The 25,375-nt window shown below is 38.5% G+C and overlaps 1 protein-coding gene across 3 annotated transcripts in view; it reads left to right on the forward strand.

The window, feature by feature from the left end:
- LMBR1 (limb development membrane protein 1) overlaps positions 1-15,258 on the forward strand; it is a 76,870-nt gene extending 61,612 nt beyond the window's left edge. For all 3 annotated transcript variants that reach the window (XM_055804275.1, XM_055804274.1, XM_055804276.1), the window contains 3 exons: positions 553-619; positions 4,812-4,973; positions 7,580-15,258. In XM_055804275.1, the coding sequence (XP_055660250.1) occupies positions 553-619; positions 4,812-4,973; positions 7,580-7,662 (312 nt within the window). In that variant the 3' untranslated portion in view covers positions 7,663-15,258. The remainder of the gene's footprint in view (positions 1-552; positions 620-4,811; positions 4,974-7,579) is intronic.
- Positions 15,259-25,375: the final 10,117 nt, after the last annotated feature.

The following is a 25,375-nucleotide window of genomic DNA, read 5'->3' on the forward strand; positions in this document are numbered from 1 at the left end:
CTAGAGTAAAATCGAACAGCTGTGAATTTTTTCGTACTATTTAAAGTAGTCAACAGGCATTCAACTGAAAGGAAGCTCTTTGTTGTAATTTTTTAAATAATGCTAATCCTGCAAGCAGTTACATACAAAGCTTAAGCTGATGTATCAGTCATCTATTCTAAGCCTATGGAATGGTTCTTTTTATAAAAGTTTGCAGGAACTAAGTAAACAGTTGATGCTTTGCAACATGGCAGTTTTGAATTATTTTGAATCTAAGCGTACATAACACTGATTACAAGCAGATGATTACATATTTGCTTTTGTTTTTAACTCGTCTCTTGGATCATCTTCATCTTGTGAAACGCTGTATGGAGAAATGTGACAGAAGTAAGCAAGACTAACTATGCTATTGTAAGTTTCTTTAGGTTCAGTTTGGAGAATGTAACTTCCAGGAATTCTTTTTCATCTTGACTACTGGTTTTAGTTTTCCGTTGTTTTGTGTGGTTTGGTTGTGTTTTTTGCCCTTCAGCAATCCTCTGTATAATTTAAATGCTGTTTGTCATTTTCAAACAGATCATTGGAAACTGTGTCTCTATCTTGGTGCTGAGCTCTGCTTTGCCAGTGATGTCAAGAACACTGGGTAAGTGAAATGGGAGTATAACACATTGTAACAAAGGATGTTTAATTGGGTTAAAAAACAAGAAGAAAGAACAGCCAGTAGCTGTAGCCTTCGTAATATGTATTTAATTTGCCACCACTTTCAATAAAAAGAGCATATATGTGTGGTCTTCTTTTTTTGCCCCAACATGAGCCATTGAACATACATTCTATGTACATGAACTGCAGAACATACATGCTAAAAAAAAGATGCTAAGCATTTTCTAGAGAGTAGATTATTTAAAAAGGTAGGTCAGATTTAAAACTTAAAACAGGAGATGGTGTGAAGAGTAGATACAGAGACTGCTTGTTCAGTAGTGTAAAACAGTTTCATGTTCACTGCGAAATTACAGTGCTCAGTTTTTGTGGAAAAACTACGTTTGGGGATTTCAGTATAAAATCTGAGTGCAAATGTCTTTTTATAAAGTTAATGAATCTTAATAAATTAAGATTTATATCAGAAATGATACCAGGCTACACTCATTTTCCCTGAAATAATCTGCTTGCATTCTTTGTTACTTCAGTTTTCAAGTATAAAAATTCGTAGCCCAGCCTAGTAGAACTGAAGCAGTTCTGATTTTATTGTTAAGAACTGGCAGTAGCATTTGAAGTGGAAAAACTGTTTTAACCAGTTGGAAAGAGAAGATATTTTGTATCTTCACTTTGTTTAATTAGGTAATCATCAGCTTGAATTCTTGAAGTTAGATTGCAAGGCTATTATATGTTTAAGTAGTGCAGAATACTTGCAGCTAATGTGAGTTTCATTGAGAACATGAAACGGAACAAAACAAAAATCTTCACCTCGGGCTGTACTAGTCTTAAACACGAGCTGAGGAGTTTAAGCTCAGGCCCACAGACCAGTAACGTGTACCCAGCAGTTCTGTGGCTGATTCTCCTTTCAACCAGCATACTGTCAAATGAAGAGCAGTTCATACTTTCCGGTACTGTATATTTTCATGCTGTGTCTATCTACAGATGATGATTTTTATTAGATTTACTAGATAATTCCTATAACATGCCCCCCTCCAATGCATTTTGGAGGGTTAAATCTTAAAATACACCTTCTAGATCTCATGTTCTAAAGTCTGCAGTAAAACTTCACAAAAATGCAAAAGAATAATTCAAGTATTTAAAGCAGTGCAGTTTTAAAATATAGCCAGTATGCTAAAGATTTAAGTAGCAAACCAGTTCTAGCACTTAGAGCAAGATGTTATGTTGAAAAATTAGTTTAGAAAATTTTTTAACATTAGTATTGTGTCCACTAAGTTACTGCATTCATCACTTGTTTAAAAAAAAAAAATAAAATCATTGTTAATGATCTACGAGATTAACAGTTGGTAATAAATGGATTCTGTGGAAGTAAGTATACATGCTGGGTGCATTGTTGTCTCATAGGAATCAGATTAATGATAAAACTCTCTTAAAAAAAAAGACTAACAAATGAAATTCCTGAATAGTTTGCCATAGAGATAAATAAAAGAAGAAAAAAGATGGAACAATTAACACACAGCTAACAAATGCAGTCACAGCTGTCCAAACAGGATTAATAGAGTGTGTTAAAGTACAGTGAGTCATGTGGTGCTTTGCAAAAATATCAGTGTGTTGCACTACATGCTACTGCCCTGTGGCACTGAATAGATAAAAAAGAAATAAATATGTTAAGCAGATTCATAGTCTTTCACTTTATTAAAAAAGTGAGTTTCTAGACTATACAGAAAAGACTAGACTTTATTCTTATGGGAAAGGTAAAAAAGCAAAAGTTACCTAATACATGTACTGACCTTTTTCAAGTTTTAAAAATGGAAATAGGGGAATTTTTTTTTTTTATACGTTTTGTAGCATTCTCATTAGATATGTAAGTGGTGGATGTGTCTAATTGTCATTCTTTTAGAACTCCAGGAAAGTTTTTACTAAAAGAAGTTAACTCGGTATCGCTAACCACTGAGAAACAAACTGGGAACGGGGCACTTAATTGTCAAGAATACAGAAAAAAAGAATTGCAAACAAAATTGAATTTTCTGATGTACAGAAGTTTTATCATTTAAGTAAACAGTGATTTGAAACTTATTTGTCTGTACAGTCAAAAACATAGTTGGTTTTTAGTTTGTTTGGTAAATTGTCACCAACTTTCTTGGAGAGAGAGAGAGAGAGATATGTGTTCACTAGAGATGTAGCTTTCTGTTTGGTTACTGAATAGTTTTTCAAATTGCAGTCTTGGGAATTTTTTTTCTCTGTGGGCTGAGTAGATACTTCTGTAAGAAAGTCATCAAAAGCTTTTTGACCCTTTTCTCCCACAAATTTACAAAATGATATTGTCTCAGATCTTTTCTGATGAGCAGTGGCTTTTTCTTTAATAAGAAGAAAATGAATGTAACTTGTGGACAATATTTTTCCCACCTGCTCTAACAGAAGTGTCAGGCTTCGTTGTTGTTTGTCCTTATAATGCCTGCTCTATTGCTGGCTATTCTTCTGAACCTCTTTGTGTCAAGGAGTATTACTTCTTTTCCAGAGAACTCTTCACCCAGTGCTCTACCTGGTTTTGTTTCTTTTCCTTTAAAGGTCTTATAGCTTATACATTTTAACCTGCTTCCCAATTTTCCTGTAGCTCTACAGTCTGATAAAACACTCCTTCAAAAATATTAAGGATACTGTTTTCCTTCAAGTGTGAAAGCATCTCTGTGTTTATTGTCCTTCATCTGTTTACTGGTTAATTCAGTCAGCTAGTTTTTGGTTTTGTGCTAAGGCCGCCTTTGCTTTTTTGGTATTTCTCCCTGCTTCTCTTGTTGTTTTGATCAGCTTCAGTGATTTTTTTGTTTTCTTTATCCTTTGACACTTGTTTTAATTTTCTTCATTTTGGCATGTCTTCCTGGGATACCAAATTTGATTCCCATGTTTTTTATTTAAATGACTGATGCTGAGTACAAGAGGCGTGTGTATCTTTCAATGTTGTGATAGCTGGCTGTGAGTCTTGGGTATCGAAGTACAATGAGAATCATGTGCCAGGTTTACCCTTTGAAAGGATGGTAACTGACCCTAAATTCTCTCTCTCTCTCTCAATTTATTGTCACTGTTGAAGTCACAGTTTTTAAAAGCCCCCAAACTCTTTCAAAATAAGGTTGATAGAAAACTCGCTTCCAGGAACTTTAGAGCCAGGGTTGTTTTCTGATTGCTTAGTTTTCTGCTGCCATTTCAGTTCTGGGGCAAGGTAAACTTCCTTCCTTCCCACTATTGCTTTCAACTGTGAGAGCGCACATCACTTTGACATCATCTGTGCCAAATTTTTTGGGGAATATGACTCATCGGTCCTGGACAACTGCTGTTTGGGTGTCATCTTAATATTCTGCCCTTTACTCAGTGCAGTCCTTGATGTAGACCTGGCAAAGGAACGACCTGTGGTTCTTCCTCCTCTGCCCTCTCAGATGGACCCTACAGCTTGTGGACACTTCCACGTTTTGGAAAAATTTTGCTCCCTTAGCTGTAGTGATTGACTAGCCTTTGATCAGCACAAAGCCCAAGCGTCAGTATTATGAGCTCCAGTGTGAAGAAGACCTGTCAGCACTGTCTTTCAGCCAAACTCTTTTCCTCCTGTGCAAATGCTCTGTGGCTATAGTGGTGGGTAGATCTAGGAAAAGAACTGCAGCTGGAAAGATGTCTTTAAACTTTGGTTTAAAAGCAGCAGGTCTGAAAAAACAGTTACAGAGGCTTAGTGTTTAAGATGCTGTGGCTCTTGTGGAAAGGCTTTTTGTTGCCTGTATTTTTTTTAGTAAGCAAGCCCACAGTGCTTTTCATCCTTCACTAGGTTAGATAAGGATTTTGTAGAAACTGAGATTTCAAGCAATTTTCATACTAATACTGATTTTTTTTTTTTCCTGGATACATTTATTGAAATTATAAAAGCAGAATTCTTATCTGGAATAGACAATGTAGTTCAGCTCTACGTTATTTAAACATTTTACTAGGAAACTTAACTAACATTTTGATATGTGTGTTTTAGCGGCCAGTGAAGTAGCAAATTACCTTGAGAGCATTGTCTTGTGTGTTTAACCACGTGTTCTATAGTGTGTTGTCTGAAAGAGTTTTGCTTCCATGTGTAAAAACTAATAGAATGAAATTATTGTGTTTTGTAAAAAATGTAATCAAGATTTTGATGTATATCTTAAATGTGATTTTAACAGGAATCACCAGATTTGATCTGCTTGGAGACTTTGGAAGGTTTAACTGGCTGGGAAACTTCTATATTGTATTATCTTATAACTTGCTCTTTGCTATCATGACAACGTTGTGTCTGGTCAGAAAGTTCACTTCTGCTGTGCGAGAAGAGCTCCTGAAGGCATTAGGTAAGACAGTGCTGAAAACTTTGTTTGTGCTTGAACGTTTCCAGCATTGATACCGTGCTGTGCTACTGTTAAAGTTCTGTTGAAACTTGCAGAAAACTCTTGTTTCGGTGGAAGTTTCTTTAAATTAGGGTGAGAATGCATAGGTTTGTGTTATTTTTTGAAGAGTCAGGAGCTGAGGTGCAACATTGATCTTAATGCGACGTCTGTGTACTTACGGATCTGCAGTTAGATTTTTCAGCCTTTAGAGAGCACAGAAACATTTGCGTTGCTACTCAGCAAGTATTCCAAAATAGAACTCCAACTTGTGTGTGGGTTGGCTTTTTTTCTTTTTTGTTTAAAGCAACTTATTAATTCCTTAAAAATGCTTTAGTGGAAATCTTAGCTGCTTTGTTGTGATACTTTTTTTTGAGCACTACATGTTCAGAAGATCTTTGTAGAGAATACACAGGATCTTTATAACTGGCTGAGTAGAACCTGTACTTGATATAGTCAAAATTTTGATCAAATTGTGCGTTCATGTTTCTGGGCCATAGAAGAAAGGCTTGAAAAATATTTGATACTAAGAGGGTAAAAATTTAGTAATTGTGTTGTTACTGCATTTTATCTTTACTAATTAATGAAGCTCCTACCTCTTTAGAACCCTAGAGTAGTGTTTGCTTAAACTGAGAGGACTAATGGTAAAACTTCAGTGTTTATTTATAACCGGTTTCAGTTTGTAGTGTCTAAAAGGTACTTAGGTTAGTTTTCACCGATTACTGCTTTCCAGAATTGTGACCCTGGTAAACAAAATCCAGGCGCTTCCTAGAGTGCACCTCTGCTGGTGGCAATTAAGTTAAACCCAGACCTACTAAATAGGGAAATACAAAATGACTGATAGTGTAGGATTAAAACAAACCATTCTGTGACTTTTGATGTTGCGTTTTGAAGCTCCGGGGGAACGGATTAGTGGGCCAGGGGTGTGTAAATCTGTCCATTGATTTTTATGCTGAAAATATTTTCAGAGCAGTTCCATTGTTGATTGAGACAGATACATGGTGCGAGTATGATGTATTTGACATTATCCCCCAGCTTTTAGTTAAGGTCATTTTATGAGAAGACCTTGATTCATCTCTTTCAGTTGACTTGCATAATCCTATTTTTTTTGTGCAACTGTTTTGACTGTAAAGGGATTATTTCGTATAATGTAACGGCTGTTGTAGAGCTCTGAAGGAAATAAATTAACATCAGTCAGCATGGGCTTATAGCAGCAGGTCTAGTAAAACTTTAAAGTTTCTGTCTTAAAGCAAATCATGTAAAAGTTTTATCTTGATAATTTGTGGCACTATACTGTATTAAACACAATGTTGAATAAATATATGTTGACGGCAGATTAACAAAATTCAAAATGCAGGCATAGGAGGATAATGGTCACTGGATGGCATCATTCTTGCGGATTCTTTAGGGGTTTTTTTTGGCCTCTTGCTATCACGTATTACATGATTTTTGCGTAAATATTGTGATTAAAATGGAAAAGCAAAGTAATTAGTGAAAGGTTTGCATTTGACATAAGCAGGGAGTTATAAATCCTGAAGAGTGCAGGTTCCTGACACAAGCTGGGTTTGTTTTCAACACTATACATAACAATGTCTGTTAAAAACTGTCACATGGCATTCGGAGAATGAGAACCAAAATCTGTGTGCTCGTTACTGCCCCATGCTGAAAACTGTGATGCTGAGGACTAGAGGTTGGTGGAGCATCATAGCTCGTTAGTGGGAGGTAAATGCCTCCTGCAGGCCTGTGACCAAGAGAATTCATATAATATTGGGACTTGGCAACAATACAATATTAAGCGGGGTTTTTTTATATAGCAGTGCAGTCAAATTTGGGATTCCAATGATGCAAGAAATTTAGCTTGGTATGTCATGGCACTTCAGTAAAATGTTCAATACAATTCTACACCAAATGAATAAGAAGCTTTTACCATTTTTGATCCTTAATTTTAGAGACTTCATAGATTTATCATCTTTCCCCATCTCTCCTTGACCAAAAAGAGTGGTTTAACTAATTGCCTGGAGCAGGATGGGACAATTTATAATTAGCACTCATAGTAGAGAACTATGCAATAAGAACAAATGGGTGAAAATGCAGACAAACAAATTGGTAATATCATAGGCCTAAAAGTATTATTAGACATACAAACAATTTAGAGGAGTGATGTGGTCATCACCAGTGATCTTAAGAACAGTAATGCATTCTTTTCAGAAGGATGCTGTATTTAAAAATAAATAATGTAGGCAATTATTTTGGTCTTTGTAGGCTGACAGAGTAAAGTATTGCAAGTCTTTCTGGGTTTTTAACATCTAAGCCTGTGATTTAGGCACTGTGAATTTAGGCTTCCGTCACCTCCATGCTTGTTCACTGTAGTGGACTTTTCTCCCTTAAAACACAACTGAGGGAATTTCCCAGAAATAATTCTTACCTGAGCTAGAATGTCAGTTTTGGTCTTCAGCAAACCCAAAGTCCTTAATCACAAAGTAGAAGTTGGTTTGTTATGTATTCTTTTGAATACCTGTACGCTTGAAACATGGGAGAATCTCAGTTTTTCCTTATCGTGTAATGTTTTGCAGGATTAGATAAACTTCATCTGTCAAACAATCCAAGAGACTCAGAGACAAAGCCGTCTGCGAATGGGCATCAGAAAACACTGTGATTAACAATCACCTGCAATCAACAGAGCTGAAAACATCAACCTCATGGCATTCCTGTCATCTCATCAGCATTTTTATATTGATTTCATTTGTTGATAATTTGGGTCCAACCTTGTCTCATTTTTTTTGATGCTGTGTGCTTCTGAGGAAGTTACGTGTATCAGATTCTTCTCTTTCCAGTGAACTTTCGGTCTGCTTGTTTATTTCCCAGTAAGTTAATGCAGGAGGTGCCTTGAAGACTGGAAGCTGAAGAGAATAATGCATTCCTTTTTATTTGTTGAAAGCCTCACATTCTTAGATATAACCCTGCTGCCATTTGAATGCACAGTACCTCCTGTGTTGTACAGACACAGCTATAAAAGATAACTTTGGGACTTGGTTTAAAAAAAAAAAAAAAAAAGATACACTTGAAGCCCAATATGACCCTTACTGGAAATGTAAAATACCTGGAGTAGGTATCCTTGACAGTAGATAAACACTTCCACTAAGAACATGTTAAAAAAAAAAATCGCAGTTCCTTCCATGCTGGAGCAGTAGGCTCTTCATAGTCTAACGTCACAGAGCTTTCTTAGAAGGCCAGCGGTCACAGCTTTCTGCTCTTAGCTGTACATGCCAGGTTGCTTCTCTGGTAGTCAGTGTCTTACTGAATAGTGAAGTACAAGATGAAGATTAACTTCAGTGTTAAATCTGAGCCTAGTATGCTTTGTAAAAAGCTGTGTAGACCCCTTGGCACAGCTCTTACAGTTCTGTAAGCTATTGTGCCACGGAGGTCACTTACCCTACCGAGTACCCCTGTAAAATTCTTGATGAACTACTGTGTATAAGCAGTACTTGTAATCAATGCAAGTAGCACAGGCCGAGGAGGCCGCAACTGCAGTTTTTTACAATCTTTAATTTGAATTAAATTATTTCTCTGAATTTATACTATAGTTACCAGGATTTCTGTTCAGTGGCATAATCCAGTATCTTTCACTAGCCCGTTTTTTAATGTACACATGAACATGTATATAGGCCTGTATGTGTAGATATCTTAAATTAAATTCTAAGCTTATAGAGATGACGTAGGTGTCTTGGTAAGTAAAACTTGTGTTCAGTCTTGGTAGTATGAATTTCTGTGTTACAGTTTAACTGCTCAGAGGCCTTAGATTCAGGATGGCATTGGTGGGTGGCAATTTCCTTTTTCGTAGCATTACTTCAGCCTTAGGAGTCCTTTAAAAAGTTTATAGTAAAGAAAAACCCCCGTCAACCAAAACCCAAGTGTGTGTTCAAAATCTGGTTGCGCTTTCATTCTGCTCTGCCACAATTAATCTTCAAACAGGTTGGAGAGGGGACACCTTCCGTGTGCCTGTTACGGAGCGAGTCAGATAATGTTCCTGTGTATTTCCCATTTCTGTAAAACAACAAGTGTGTCTGTAGTTTGAAGTCTCACAGGCAATCAAGAGGTGACAACTAGCTTTCCAGTGTGGTTCCAAAAAAACCCCAAACAAACCACACCTTGTGTCAAACACCCTTTGGCTGTTCGGAGGTGGCTGGTCTGGGCTGTGGGTGTGTGAGCCCCCCAGCCCTGCTCCGGGTGCTTCAGCGATCAAGCTCCAGTAGATGTGAGGATTTCTCAGTTTTTTTGCAGTTGCCTTTTTCTGACTTGAACTGGGGCATAATGTAAATATTGCTGTGGTAAATATGATGCTAGAGAGTTACTTTTTTTTTTTTTTTGTGGTTGCTTTAAATTCAAGGCTTATTAAAATGACTATTGATGTGTTGTAGAGTCTTGGAAGACAAAGTAAAATTGCTTGATTTCACTAAGATTCACAAGCATCTTTTCTGTTGTTTGAGTTCAATGCTGACGTTTGAGTGAGAAATCTTTATGCAAGTCAAAGTCCTGTAAACAAGAACAGGGAGCTGTAACGAAAAGTTATTTTAAAATGTGTTTACATTTAAAATATTGGAAGATTTACTATTAGGAGCGTCATTCAGGTATTCTCAGAGCTTGTAGCCTTATGTATTAGCGTTATAGTTAAAAATAACGGAAATGTATCCACTTGTCCATGCAAGTGATTGTGTGACCAAAATTGTCCTGGTGTCTTTAATGGGGCTGGTGACTTGTGTGTGAGTCTAGGTAGCTTTATTCAAATATTTCTATTACAACTTAAAGACAGTTATTTAAATACAGTCTGAAACTGAATAAATGAATTTAAGGAATAAATGTAGGGAGTGTGAACCAGCATAGGTCTTGGCTCTTCGTGTTTTTGGAGAGATGTTTGTCCTGGCATCAGTGACCCAAGAACACAGAAGAAGATGGGATTACAATGTGTATGTGGTTTCTGAAAGTGAGTCAGGCAATTACTTCAATTGAGCAGAGACAGTCCCTGCTGACAAGCATACGAGTTTCAGGCAAGACTGTAAAACTCTCCTTCAAAATGAATGTTACAGCCTTGCCTGCTCCCACCCCTTCTGCGGGGTTCCACCATCTGAGCAGCTGTGTGGGCTCAGGCTGCGTTAGGGAAGAGTTTACACCGAGCTGTGGAGGGTGGTTAAGGTGCTGTGTGGTTTCCAAGGTGGATGAGAAATTCAGAACTACCCTGCGCAACTACTGACAGTGTTTTGTTCTGTCCACATTAAAACATGCCTTTGGCTTTGAAATGACATGCTTGTGCAAAACTTCTTTACAGATACAATGCTACCCCATATACTTTGTGTAAGATACAGGTCACTATATACTTTTAACAGAAGCATATGGTCACTTAAATACAAGCAACTGGTAATTCATTAATGGATATTGACGATACATTCCTAGTATTTTGACTCATGTAGAGTCAGGTGGTCTATACCTTCAAGGTATATACAGCTGATCTTAGTAACATTAACATCTGCCTCACTTCTCAGGAGGCAAAAAGCACATAAATGCTTCCATCTTCAACTAGATACCACACAAGACCAAAAAGTAGATGTAAACTAAGTGTTTTAAGTTAGCTGTTTCTCAGCTTTATTCTGTGTTGGTAGCACAATATTAAATGCAGTGGCAGAACTGTAATCTTGCGGGTTTTCTAAGTGTAAAGCACACATGCTTATCCCTTTAAGCTAAAAAGTAATAGTATTGGTTACTGTACAGTTTTTGCATTCATAGGAAGCTTTGTTTACTGTCTGTAATGTAATGTTTATCTTTGGTCTTGCTCCTCCACTGCCTTTTACCCTGTTGACTGTTTTTGCGTCATGGAAATTAAAAAGATTTGTCAGTTGTTTTCCTTGCCTGGCTCCAAAGTACCACCTTGAGTAGCAGGGAGGCGCAGCAGTGTGCTGCCATCAGGCCTGTGCAGACAGGAGCTTGTGCAGCCGTGCTTAATGGGATGGGCACGCGAGTGGATGCTGCAGGGTGACACTTTCTCCAGTGTGTCACCAGGAGCGGTCAGTGGGAAGGGGGCTGCAGCCCTCGTCTGTCCCACCCTGTGTGTCCTGCTCGCCCCTATGTCGCTGCAAGCAGCTGATGCCACGTCAGGTGCTCACATGTTCCCACTGCTGCGCAGTAAAGACAAGATGGCCCTCTTCTTAAAGAACTTACAATCTACTTTAGACAGGAGTAACGCGGAAACAAAGAGCAGTTGGCCTCTTCATGCGTGTGACTTTTCTTGAATTTTGTAAGAACATTCTAGGTTATTTTCCTTTCTTTTCCTCCTCTTTCAGAAGCGGATGAGCTCAGGAGGTGTATGTACAGCAGCTGAGCCTTACACTTAGCTAGCATCTACAGGTTTGAAGGAAGACAGCTAAATCCTGTTGGTTTACATATACTCTGATTTTTAATCTAGGTAAAGTCATTTAAGCAGACACTAAGGCCACATTAACAAGCTCTTCAAAAAGAAATGTGCTTGGTTTTGTTTAAAAAAGTGTTGATGTGAACTGTGAACCTTTAAATGCTTTAAGGAAATAAGATCCCCTACCCCCTAGTGTTAATATTTGTGTTGGTTTTTTATTTTAGTGCTGACTTGAGACAATATTGTGTACACTAACTTCCCTCCCCAGCCTGTGTGTTTCAGGAGCTGAAACCTAGAGCTCCTGAATATTGAATTTACTATTGGTAAACTGGCAAGTTATTTCAGTTGCACTAACAGCATTTGAACTTCCAAAAATGCCGTTTTTGAGTCCATCCTGTTCAGGGAGAGCAATCTCTCCCTGTCACTAGCTGTCACCCAGGTGGTGAGACCCTCTGCCACCTTTTTCTGCTTTGCCCCGTCCCCTCACCTCAGGCAAAGAGTCTCTGGTGCTGCCATAAGAAGTTGTGATGCTCCTTTTCTGTTCATGGCGTGAGGAGGTCAGCCTGTGGTCTGTCCGCCTGCTGCACGCAGTTGTAGTTGCTGAATTGGGTTACTTCTGGTTGGGATGGCAGGCTCCTGGGGTTTCCAGGGGATAGCTGTGCAGGTTCTTGAACTGTTGCTTTTCACTTTGGGCTCTGTTTTGTTGGGACTAAAGTAATTCAGGATTTGCTGGGGGTACGTTTTTGTGCAGCCCGTTCGGTGTTTGGCTTGTTGCTGTTTCAAGAATGCTGTGTCATTCTGACTGGAACTGTTGTTCCCCCAGACCACATCCAAAGAGGATCTCCTACAAGTTTCATTTTAACCATTAAAACCTGACAATATCGGTCAGAATTTTAGGAAGCAGAGCACATCTAAATGTGACTTCCAGAATCCCCACTGTGCCCAGTAACTGGGAAGGGGAGAAATGACATGGAGCTCACCTGTGTAGACAGGCTGTTTTTGAGTCTTTTTCTAGTCAATCTTCGAAAGTCCATGTTACTAAAAATACATTTTAAAATCCTTAACTTCATGAAAGTCGGGGGTGATGAAACTTTTTTCTAAATCAGGCCTTAACTCTTGACAACATCTAAGATCTCTGCTTGCTTTCCTTCTTTGTGTTTTCAAGTCATAATCTTATTCGGTGGCGTTGCTGTTAACAGATACTCTTCTTGATGTAGACAAAATGTGAAATAACAGAACAAGAAGAATCTACGTAGATCTAATGTTTGATCTATAAGCATACCAGAAGGAAACTTAAATGGGAAGTTTTTTTTTGAAATGTGTCACAACTGAAGCACCTAAAACTCTTCTCTCAAAGAGAAGAAACACATGTATTGTTAGTATATGTGAGTTAATTGTATGTTCTCTAAATATGCCAGTAATTCACTAACACTGAAAAGAACTTCATAAATTCTTAAAATCTGTTTTGTAATTCACAGTGCAACAGTATCCTTGACTTCACATTTACAGAAGCCTGTGAACTTTTGAAGATAGTTTTGTCTCGGCAACAGAAAACCTGAGGATGCTTGCTAGTTCTGTGTTAATTACTGTATTTTTCTAAGTAACTTTTTCAGTTTCATTTATTGCTGGTAGATTGGGTTTTTTTTTGTTAACATACATAGCATTACATGTTTTGACAAGTCTAGAAGGTGACTCCAGACAGTCAAAGGGATAGTGTCAGAAATATCCTGCAAATGTTGGCAATCCTGACATACCCAATTCCAGACTATTTAAAAGCTGTGTCTGTAGGAAGGCCTCACGTAAACTTAGAGATTAGGAAATCCCAGTTCTTAAAGGCTGTAGGTATCTGGCAATTCATTTGTACCTACCACTTTGGGATATTGCTTCTGAATTGCTTCTGTATGTTTGTTGTACGTGAACCTCAAGCGTTGCTGCTGCTTCTGCCCCCCCCCTTCCTTTCCATTAAGCTGGGGTAGTCTGCACCACTGGATGAAGCTCCTTCTACGAACAGTGTTTTGTTTTGCATTCTTCAGATACTCTGTGCTTCCATAGGTACCAGCTATTGAAGTATGAGGGCACTGGCTTTGATTTTAATATATTTCTTTTCCCACAGAATCTATAAAGAGACATTCCCTAGTTAGAAATGTTCTTCCATTATGAAAATTATTTATTCATTTATACTTGATCTGTTTTTTACCACTGGATTCCATTAAAACAATTCTGACATTAGGGTGGGTCCTTTAACATATTGCCAAGAGCTCATGTAAGTCTGAAGTAGGAGCAAGGTGAAAATGGTTTAGCCATTGCATATGTATGTGCTTGTAACTCTCAGTAGCATAAGGCAACCGGCTTACTCCTCAGTGAGAGAGTAACGTGCTTGTACAGCCAGTGTGAGCTGGTGGTGATGCCAGTTACTCTGGAGTAGCTGATGTTCTGTGGACCTGCCCTTTGGTTATCTTCCTTGTAACTTGTAGAGCAAGGCCACAGCTGCTGATTTGTCTTGCTGTCGTACTCTGTTGGAGATTGAGATGCGTCATCCCGGTGTGTAACTCTCATGTTTTGGTCAGTCAGACTTTGCAGGGTGCCAAGGTAAGGGCCCTGGTGTGTTTTCTGTACCTTTGTATTTCATGTGTATGGGCATGTTCTGCGCCTTCTCTCTCTATGTAGAACAATCATTCAGAAGGGTGGCACGGTGGTGGTACTGAATTGTGAATATGATGGATGTGTTCAAATGCTGAAGGAGAAAATTAGCTGGTGCATGACCTGTCTTTCCCCCCTAGCTACAAGTTTTCCTAGTTTGGGCCAAAATACTTCAGATTCACACAATCTGTGCAAGTAGCTTTCTCCTCCCTGGCTTTATATGACAAAACAAAGTTGAGCTACTTCTCATTTTTTAAAGATAGGTTTCCAAGTATTTTTGTGTTATGTGGCTTGACTTCTATTCCTTTAAAAACAAATGGATAGAAAATGAAGGTATGTTTGGGTCATGGATTTGAAACCTTAAAAGTGTATGAAACATGTGCTGTGTACGCACCCCCCCCACCCCCACCCTAGATTTCCTTTGCTTTCCTGTAGGGTTACGACCCGAGCCCTGCATTACCTCAATCGAAATGCACATTGTTCGTGTCCTCACGAAGCTCTGTCTCTGAAACCCCCGCTGAGGAGACTACGAACGTTCTCGGGGTGCTGCTGACCATCTCGTCACGTGGGATGGGCTTCACATGGACTTGGGTGATGTAGCCATAAAAACCCAGTTCTGAACTGGTGTTTCTATGGATTTTGCTATTGCTGGCACTGTTAATGACAGCAGCAGGTAGCTTGTGTCATGCACTTTCACATTTCTCACTACCGGTTAAGATTCCAGTTTACAAAACAAAACAAAAAAATTATGCACAATCTTAACTGCATGAGAGGCTGAGAGATGCTAAATGGAATCTGCGCTCCCCTCTTGGTCCTATTTGCACTTCAGGCTTTGTAAACTCTGCATTCTTGAGCAACTGATGTTCCTTTCACATGGGTGTGTCTTTGACCAAGGTAAAACATAGCTGAAAAATTACGCTTTTAGCGTTACTTAATCAGAGCAATTCTCTGTATCTGTACCTTCTCCCCACCAAATCCTTCCTGGCTTATTTTAGGTCACCCGAAAATATGTTTTATAATGTTCTCCATTGTGGATACTTTGCTGTGTTACAAACAAATGAAAGTATTGCCACCTTAGGTTGAATTTTTTGTGAAAAGCAGTGGTAACGTGGCTTTTTTTCTCCTTTGTTTGAACTGTTACACTGAATGTTTTGTAGGATTTTTTTTTTTTTTTTTTACTGTGTTTTCAATAAAGTTGAAGTCTGATTCATAGTGGAGTTTTGCTTTTTTTTGTTATTTGAAGCAATGGAAAAAAAATTACTGGTGGCATTCTAAATTACTCTGTCAGTCGTTGGTGTGAATAGTTGCATTCCTCTCTCTCCTTCCTTCCTCCCTGCAATTTAACATGCATTTGAGATTCTCATATGGTCAGGTTTTTAAAATACATGGTGGAGATTTCTGTACATCCAGAGGCATTCATAACAGCCCGGTGTTTAAGACAGGTACACGATTAATTTGAACCCTCTACTTTAGGCAAGTGGGGTTTGTTTCCAGAAGAGTATGCTGATGTTGTAATGTAGAAGTAATTTCCAATAGTTTGTTGTGTATGTATAAGTCATTTAATAGTTTGACTGAAGGGCAATTTTTATATATTAAAAAGCTGACTACCATGTTTCCTAAACTATTGAAACTTAAAACAGCTTCAGACTTTCCATTTCACGGGAGATTTTAGGCTGTTCTCACAGCTCAGTCCCATGGCTGAAGGGACCTGAGATGCCTGATCCATTCAGTTGCACAGGATCACACATACGTACGTTACTCGTAGGTGTATCCCAGCCCGGCAGGGCCTGTCCATGATGTGTGTATGCCCTGTGCTTTCTCTAGGGCGGTGTATGCCAGTGTTCCGTTATTGTCCAAGCTTTCCTAAACGTCAAATGTTAGCGGCCCTTGCCATGCTTTAAGCTTTCGACTGGTTCTCAGAGGTCCATAGTAAGACAAGTATTTCTGCTTGCACCAGCTTTTTCCAGACCTGAAAAGGTGCCATTTCCCTTTTATCTTACTATAAGAGACCCTCAGTACCCCCAGCTGTTTGATGTAGGCATCCCATCATCCCTCCTTGCCTGTGGGGGGACCCTTACATGTTTCTAGAAATGCAGAGCTGGGAACTGGACACAGAAATCTCAGAGCTTGAGCCCTTACCCTGCGTCATGTCTTCAGCACTTTTTTGTGGTTTGTTTTTTTTCTCTTTTTGGTGCATCTTTTTTTGCAACATCATTCATTCGTATTGAACTTGCGTTCTCCAATATGTTTCTGGATGTCTTTCTACAGAAAGTCGCTACATATAGATGATGTGAGTCATGTCATACATGCAGTTATTCCTATATAAGGGTATATTTTGCACTTTCATTTTTTGTGACACTTTTCTGTTTCATCTGCAGGATTGCATCCTGTTACAAAAACGAACTGAATTGGCTCAGCGTGATTCTCCTCTTGGCAAATCCCATGTCAAATACTAGTTCTTTTAGTTTGTACCAGTGTTTTTCTGGGAAGTGAAGTGACACTAATGTCCACATTTCCCCAGGCTTTCTTCCCTCCTCCCTGGTTTCAAGATAGGTTTAACAACTCCTAGTCCTTTGGAGTGTCACATGTTCTCCACAAGATCTTGCAGTCAAACCAGCTGGCAGTCCTGTAGCTCAGTCAACCAGCAACCGATCTGTAAAACACTTCACCTAACGGTTCTCTGGTACAGCCTTTTCCCCCTTTCAGCTTCAGACTGTAAAGCCATGCAGCTGGTGTTGTGGTGACCACCTCGCGTGATGCATGACACAAATGGATCTTGCCAGTATTGCCTGGAAGTACCATTTGTCCATACAAAATCATTTGTTCTTGGAAGATCTGGCTCTGAAAAGGCTCCAAAGTTAGAAGTATGTGTGTGTATGAGCTATATGTATCAACGTTTGAGGATTTTATTTTTATAATATAAGCAACATAAAGGACAAATATGTTGCTCTCCCAAGGAAAACTTCAAATGCTTTAAGACAGGTATGATGAAACACATGTGAAGAAGAAAACAGAACAGTCTGTTGTGAAAACTAATGGCTGGTACTAGAAGAGAGACAGGCAGGATGAAGTGTGGGACTGAGTGGCGTGATACAGGTAGGACAGTCAAATATCTCTTGCCAAAATGCCTGAGGAAAAACAAAGAAATGACCAAACCTGTAGTGAAACAAGGGAAGGCAAATAGATCAGCAAAGTGCTAATTCAAATGTTCAGATCTTATGGCTCGTATTCTGAGACGCTATTGACATCTTGATTCTCAATTTTTTCTACAGCCTCTTTGGGCTCTTCAGCTGAGTAGAAGAGAGATGCTGCTGAGGTAAATTTCTGAACCGTAAAAACTTTTTAATATTACCGATTTGGAACAGATGAACCAAAATACAGGAAAACAGAAAAGACTCAATTGTGCTGAAGACAGCTATGCCTTCAAAACAGCATAAAAGAGCTTATAAATGCAAAACTACTTTAAAAAAAAAAAGAGGGGGGACAACCCCCCTACGCCAACCTGCATCTGGATCTTCTCCCAGTCAGTTTCACTTATTAATATTTCTTCTCCTTCCAACTGCTGAAACACATCTTAACTTGCAGCTATAAAGGAAACTATCTCAAAAAAAAAAAAATCCACCTAGGTTGATGGCATAAAAACTCAACAGCCAATTGCTGATCTGTTGAACCTGAAAAGAAAATTGATTGCTGTTAGATCGGGAGTTACATACAGGTATTTCATATGTGGATGAATTGTGAGCGACTGGACAAATGAGCCTGATTAGTTGCATGGTCTGTGGAATCTTGTTCTATTTTGCAGCTGGTGCCCACTGCTGATTTAGAGGTGAAAAGCAGCAGGTCCCCAGACTCCATTGATAGACCATTATCCTTCAGAGAAAAGACAGGATTTTCATCACTGGACTTCCCCAAGACAGATGTGCTATTCATACCCCCTATGGGTGCTGCACAGAGGGCACAGCTGTATCAAAGAAAGGAAGTACAGAACTTAGCTGAGCATTGGTTATTTGCTGGGAAACCAGTGCATCTGCTGCAGGGTTAGTTAAAGGCGTGACAACCAGTGAGGCAAGAGGCATTTGCCCTTGGTACAGACTTTTATGAGCTACTGCCTTAAGTACATGTCTGCATATTGCACATGGGCCTAAGTGATCTGGTTGTCATATCTGAAGATGCCTTCAGTGCTCAGCAAAAAAATACCTAAAAGCCATGCATGCTTTTAAGCACAATCCCAACTCACTGTTGCCACTTCCTGTCATTGCTACCACAGGATCTAAAAGTCCCATAGAGAGTCACACAAGTCTTAAGACTTGTCTTTTGTGCCTCTGCTCGTAAATGCTTTCAGCAGTTTTAAGGAACGTTTCTACACCTGTATTATCACTGTGCAATGTGAACCCTTCTCTCCATGCATTTCCTTGAGTGAAAACTCGATAGGAAAATGGGGAGCCATCCTTCCTGGGACAATGGGGTGGGAAGTGTAAGGTGGTAGAAGGGTTGTTGTCAAGGTCAGACAGCCTGATGGTACCTGAACTCTTTCCTATTGTTTCATTTCACTTTTTTCTGCCTCCCTTACAACTGCTCCCTTATAACCATGTGCTCACTTACTGCTGCTAAAGTGACTGTTCATAGCATATATCAGAATATTCAAAGTGAACATTTCTAGGCCCAAAGGAATCAGGAGCCCAAATGAAAATCCCCATGAAGACTATCTGAAAAGCTCACTTAACTTTGGATTTTCTAAATTTTTTTCTAAAACAATCAAAAACCTCATCAGTTTTTTTTTTTTAATTATGTCCATATAATGTGCAATATGAAAGTATCTTCCAGTGAAACCCATAATGTTTCTCAATAAAGACTTTAGAGGCAAACATTAGAAGCATCCAGATAAGGGAAATTGTGAAAACCATCATGTAAACCAGGTTGGTTGTTTCTTGGTGTTAGATTTGATCCTGTGTATTTTTTTTATTTTATGGTCTGATTCACTGCTAACTGAGACCTGTTATGACTTGCTGTATTTCCAAATGATCCCTAACACAACAGTATACTGAAAGGATGTATCTCCATTTGTCAGTACAAATCAGATTTAGTTACCTTGTTAGTTAATGCTGATGTATCAACTGAACATAACTTTAAAAAAATAAAAATCCTCTGAGACCCCTTATATAGTGTATTTACATCACAATGTGATAGGAAAAGCAGCAGCCCCTTCTGTACTCTCTGAGAGAATTCCATTTCTAACACCTGGGTAATCTTTTGCTTCCTCCGTGACTGTTCACTGACAAGAAAGAAAAAAAACCTGATTCCATCCCACACAAATATCCACACTGACCTTCGGTGGTATGTGTAAAACAAAAAACAAACAAACAAGAATCCCACCACAGGCCTCCTTCAATATTTACACTTTGTGGTCTCCAAACAATCCCAAAGGATGACACTGCGGGCTTTCTGAGTGAGACACGAACTACTAATACACTACACTTTAATGAGATTATGTCTTTAATTAAATACATAATCACAATAAAATATTAAACAATAACAGTCCTAGTAGGTTTTCTCTGAAATGTTGTTAGCTAGGTTCTAGAACTGTATCTATTGCAATCCTAACTGCTCTTACTGATTTAATTTTAAAATCTGACTTCAGGAAGAACAGGGTAAGATTACACCTAAACTGTATATAATTCATGGTTTCTGTTCAACATCAAGTCAAGGTTGATCCATTTGAAAATACTTTTGGTCTCGTTTTATGCTTGATCTTCATTTATATTGGTATCAAGCTTGAACAGACTTGAACTATTTTCATATGGGGGATGGAACAGAAAGCTAGAGCAGCCATGATGCTGCTTTCTAAGAGACTCTCAGGATGCAAAATTTGAGGAAGAGCAACCACCTTTTAACTCTCTGCAATTATCCAGTGTCTATTCCTGTGAATGTGAGAGCAGCACAGACAGTATGTGGTCCGTTCCAGGACCTGGCCTCTTTCTGTGAGCTATACTGTGACTAGGCGGGCTGCTGAGGAAAATCAAGGAGCACTGAAAGCAGGGGTAGAGGGGGCTGGAGTTGCGTTAAGCAGGTAGCGCTGCCTTTCTGTCTGTGCCTGCACTGCCCCTGCTTTTCTCCCTCAGCAGGGAGAAGCCCTCCAGTTCTTCCCTGAGTTTGCACTGTTGTTTCTCTTCCCCATTTCACTAAACGATCCTGAAAGTCCTCTCATGAGCCTCCTTGAGCAGAAACTGTAAAAATAAAGAGAGGAAAACTCTTCTCTTGCCTGAGACAGTGATCTATTAAGTTCCTCTGCTGCTAAGATACTATCTGCTTTGAGCTACTCCTGTATTTTCTGCAGTATGACCTGGCCCAACCCATACCCATCAATCAGCAAATAAAGTCTATGGTTGGGAAGAAAAAAAAGTAACTGAAATTTAACACAGAATTTTTGCTAACTGGTAAATCAGTGCAAACGATCAATGTGAACAGAAAGAAGCATTCTGTATAATTTGCTACTGCCAGTGTGTTCTAGGATTTAAATATTAAATCCTGCTGTGTTTTAATGTGCAATATTGAATAATCCTTTTTTCCTAGAACAACTGAAACTGATTAATTGAATGTGATTCTGAAAACACCATACCTCTGCTTTGTGTCTGTGACTTCTTAAAACTTGAAAAGAATGGCATAAACAGAATATTTGAAACACTCTGTTGGTATGCAAAACTACATCAGTCATCTGTACAGCAGCACAAGAGTATGATAAAATAAAACGATGAAACAAAGCACCGAGGTGAACTTTGTCCACAGGGAAGCCTTTTTAAGTGATCCAATATCAGCAAATTGCTTACTAATGTGTTGACTTATGGCAACCCTCAAAAGTAAAATGAAAAGGCTGGAATTTACAGCGTATCAATGAATCAGTTGATAAGCCTTTACTGGTTTAATATCCTCCCAGTTTTGCTGCTCGGAGCCACTTCAAGTTAGCAACAGAATGTTTACCATCTCCATGTGATAAAGGAAGTCAAACGACTAAACAAATTCCAGGACCATTATACTGTTTGGTGAGATTTAAATTAAAATAGTTGGGAAAAATCATGTGGAGGGAGGAGGAAGAAACTAAAGTCAACTACATCATTTCACAGTAGTGACTTACCTTGCTTCCTAAACAATGGCAAGATTTTTAGCAAAGTTGGAGATAATGTAATGCATTTGAAAAGATTTAATTGCACCAATAAAAGACTGTATGTCATTTAATTGTGGCATAGAAGTGACATTTATAGGTAGGATCAAAGAACTTCACTACCTAACATGCTGAAGCAACACCCTGCTTTCTGTGCATAGTAGTGCTAAAAAAGTAGCCTACTTTGGTTTCAGTGACCTTTCTTATCTCCTTTGATCTAGATTATTAAAAATTTTAATGATAGGTGTAAATAAGGCCTACTGTAGCACCCTGAAACAAGTAATATGTGTTCTTCCGAGTACTAATATTTCAGACCTTGTTTTTTATTATTTATTTAAGCACATGAAATTTGACATTTAAACGTTGTGGTCCTTTCAGAGGAGGTAGGGAAATTAAAAATTGGGGTTTTTTTTCAGAATTGTGATGCTATTTGAGTATGTTAATACTTAGGGAGTGACATTTTAAAAGCACAGCACAACTTTGAGAGGCAAAGTTTATTTTAGAAAAGCTTTTTAGCATCTGGAAATGGATAGCTCCTTGTGAAAAATTTCTTTAGCATTTTCATTAACCAACACTTAAAAGTATAAGAGCGAACAGCAGGAAAACTCATCTACAATTCTCACTTGAAAGTTGCTGAGAAAAATAAGTATATATCCTTTAATCACAATTAGTACTGAATTAATTTAAACCTGGCTAATCCATATGAGAAAACTTCATAAATTTATTGTCAACAGGAGGTGAAGAAGTAGTGCCCCCTTTTGTTCTCTGCAAAATCCCGAAGTGTTCCATATGAGAATGATTTCCTAATGCTGTAGGCTATATACGGAAACTATGTTAAATGAAGCCCTTCCCATGGCTTACAATCATGTGATAAACCATGGACAATCTATCAGGCTGTTTCTCCCTAAAACAGGTATCTAAGGGAGGGGCCCTGGAAGCTAGCCCCTTGTAGATAGCTTGGTAGACTGCTACTGTAGCTGTCTGAATTTGTGAGAGAAATTGTAACAAATGACATCTGCAACTTTCAGCATATTTAGAAGCCTTCTCCAGCTTCCCTTTATGGAGACGCTGTTTATAGCCAAGCACGGTATCTTCAGCCCACAGAAATTTGACTACCTTCCTCAGAAAGAAGCATATAACTGTTTCCCCAGTATTCCATGCAGAAACACCTAAGTGTTTCTGTTGTGTGTTCCCATCAAGCTACTTGAGGACAGTCACAATCCACCAAAGGATTCGCTTCTTCCAAACTTAAGTGTTTGAGTACTTTCAAGTGTAACATTAGCTTTCTCCAGTTACCTCCATATTAATTTTCTCTGTTACAGGGAAGAACTTTGCACTGATGACAAAGGCAGCATAGCAACCAGCAATCTGTCTCAGTGTTAAGGCTAAGAACCGTATTTCCTCTCTCCTGCCATTGTTACCACACAAGCAGAACAGTGGTACCAGTTTGGTTGCAACAGCCTGCCAGATCACCTCTAGGGTACCAACCTCACTATCATATATAAATGCATAATAGAGCAAGAGAGGGTCTTTGCCCCCAAAGCTCCAAAAACATACAACCAAGTAAACAAGAGAAGTAACAACAGACAGTAACAAGCCTCTTTCTGCAAGCACTCCTGGTTTAAAGCAGTGATTTAACCACCCCCCCCCACCCCCAACCAGCTGATTTAAGTATTGGTTTAAAGCTACCGTTGATTTAGCCTGCAAATTGTATAATTGTTGCATGCACTGGCTACATTTAAATCGCTGTTTTGTTTGGCTTTGTTCATCTGTGTTAACCAGGCTGTTGGGTGATCTGGACTGACTTCTCTCACTCTCTGAGGAATGGTTCAGTAATTGCTGGGGATGTGCTAGAGCTGTTTTTGTTACTGAAAAGCTGAACTGGGCTACCTGTGACTCAACTGTGGGAAGACTGGTAAAGGAGAACCTGAGGACTGCACAGGGACTCTGCAGCAGCTGTGTGCTCAAAGGCAAACAGGGTCATTGCAAAATGCTTGCACCTGAGTAGGCCTCATTTGCATGGGGTCAGGACCCTAATCTATTACAGTCTCACATCTGAGCAGAAGTTAGAGAAGGGCAAAGCTATGGAATGAAACTACTCAGTTCAGTGTCCAGTGAGAGAACAATGACAGTGAATAGAAGTTGTGATTGTTTATGGATTTGTTTCTCCCCCTGCTATACCCCTTTCATATAATTCTATAGGAAAACAGATTACTGTGATTTATCAAAAAGAGAAGGGAAATACAGAGCCTCACAAAAAGCCCACTATTGCTGGACGAGGCAAAAGGCAGGCCTTAAAATTAAATAGTTAAATTCTTTTCCTTACTTCTGCATTGTTTGTCTGTTCATTCCATCCTCTTTACAAAACAACTGAGTGCCTCCAGAACTGCCTGTTTGATATGAATAAGAAGGAGTAAATGAAAAAGTAGAGAGCTGATGTTCAGGAGTTTTGATTTAAGGGAGCTGAATCAGACCAAAGAAACAGACCAAAGAAACAAATGCAACCTACCTTTTCCTCAAAGAATTGCTTTCTTGATTTGCTGTCTTTAGGAGGCACTGTTTTTCTCAAGTTTTTGTACCATTTTCTAACAATGTATCTCCTCCAGGAAGCTTGAATTCTGTAAGACACAACTTTGCTCAATAAGAGGAAACTTAAATTTATATAATTTTACTATTTATATGAAACAATTTTACACAGTGTTTTTTAAACTTTAACTTTTTTAGTGCATTCTATCTAGTTTATTATATTAAAGTTTTAACACATTTGGAACATTATTTAGACATAAATATTGTCCAGTGACAACACCTGTAGCAGAAGTAAGGCTTACTTCATTGCGTACTTTATTTTAAACAAGCATGCCCCATCATGCATTACCCTGGTTTGATACTGCTCTTTTCTACATGTAGGACAGGACTTTTTACCTGTAAATGTTTCAAAGGCTTTCAGACATGCCTGAAAAAATAATTGCAATTACTTGCGATATATTTCATATCATTGGAACAGATGAAACAGGATAGATTACAGAATGTAAAAACAGTTTATTCATCAATCCATGAACACTCTACAAGATGCATATTTTGATAATTAGAATGTTACGAGAATTTTGTAAATCTCCATATATTCACATGTAATGTCATGAATTAAACTACTCCCACTTAGTATACAAATGTATAGCTCAACTACAAACTATGTCTTCCCATATGGTTTTAAAAAAAGGTAATAAAATGGAATAAAGTGCTTCATCATAAAATAGCCTTTAATTATATTTCTTATCATAAAAATCTGGAATCAAAATTACTTTTCAAGGTGATCACATTTAATTCATTAAGATATTCACTTAAATAGTTTAATTAAAATGCTCATGTATTATGTGTTTGAACAGTTAGATTAAAATGTATTCACTTTATGGAACACATGGGAACATGAAAGCAGCACCTGTTTTTCAAAAGAAAAAAAGCACCAACCAAACCTGACTTTAAACCATTCTACAAGCTGAAAAGTAAAAAATGCTGACAAGAAAAATTCTGACTGCCTGAAAGGTCATCAGTTTCTTTCTATTATTACTGCAGCCTTTCTGGTGAAAATAAAATTAGTTTTCTGCAGATGTTACATCTAAACCAATATGTGAATTTTGTGTTAACAAGACATGGAGTGGAAGAAAGCAAGAAATGCCAACTGTTACTGACTAGAGGAAAAGATTCTAAACCAACTACTTAACATGAAAGCTGATTAATTTTTTTCCCTTTTCCCCACAGAGACGTTAAATTTCAAGAAGTGATATACATCAAATGCAGCATTTCACACATACAAAAAAACAAAAGAGAAAGTATGTTCACAGGCTACGAGAAAACTTCACCTTTATCTGACCTAAATTCCCACCAAATGCTGATGATCTCCATCCTGACAAAAGATATAGAGTTGGACAAAAAAGGCAGTTGGCTCTTAGAGGAAGGAAAAACTGGGAAAGGAGTGAAAACCAGAACAAGTAGTGTGCACTATTGAGCTGGCAAACACAAAAGGATTAATGGCTAGCAGCCAGCTGAAGGGAAAGCTTTCAGATACAGTCGCTTTCTTCCCTTGAGGGAGGAAAGCTAACGAAACACTGAGGACAAAAAGAATTCCAGAGGCATTTCCCTTTTTGTGCCAAATCTAAAGTAACCTTTTTAATGAGT

The sequence above is a fragment of the Falco peregrinus genome, chromosome 5 (assembly GCF_023634155.1).
Source record: "Falco peregrinus isolate bFalPer1 chromosome 5, bFalPer1.pri, whole genome shotgun sequence".
NCBI lineage: Eukaryota > Metazoa > Chordata > Aves > Falconiformes > Falconidae > Falco > Falco peregrinus.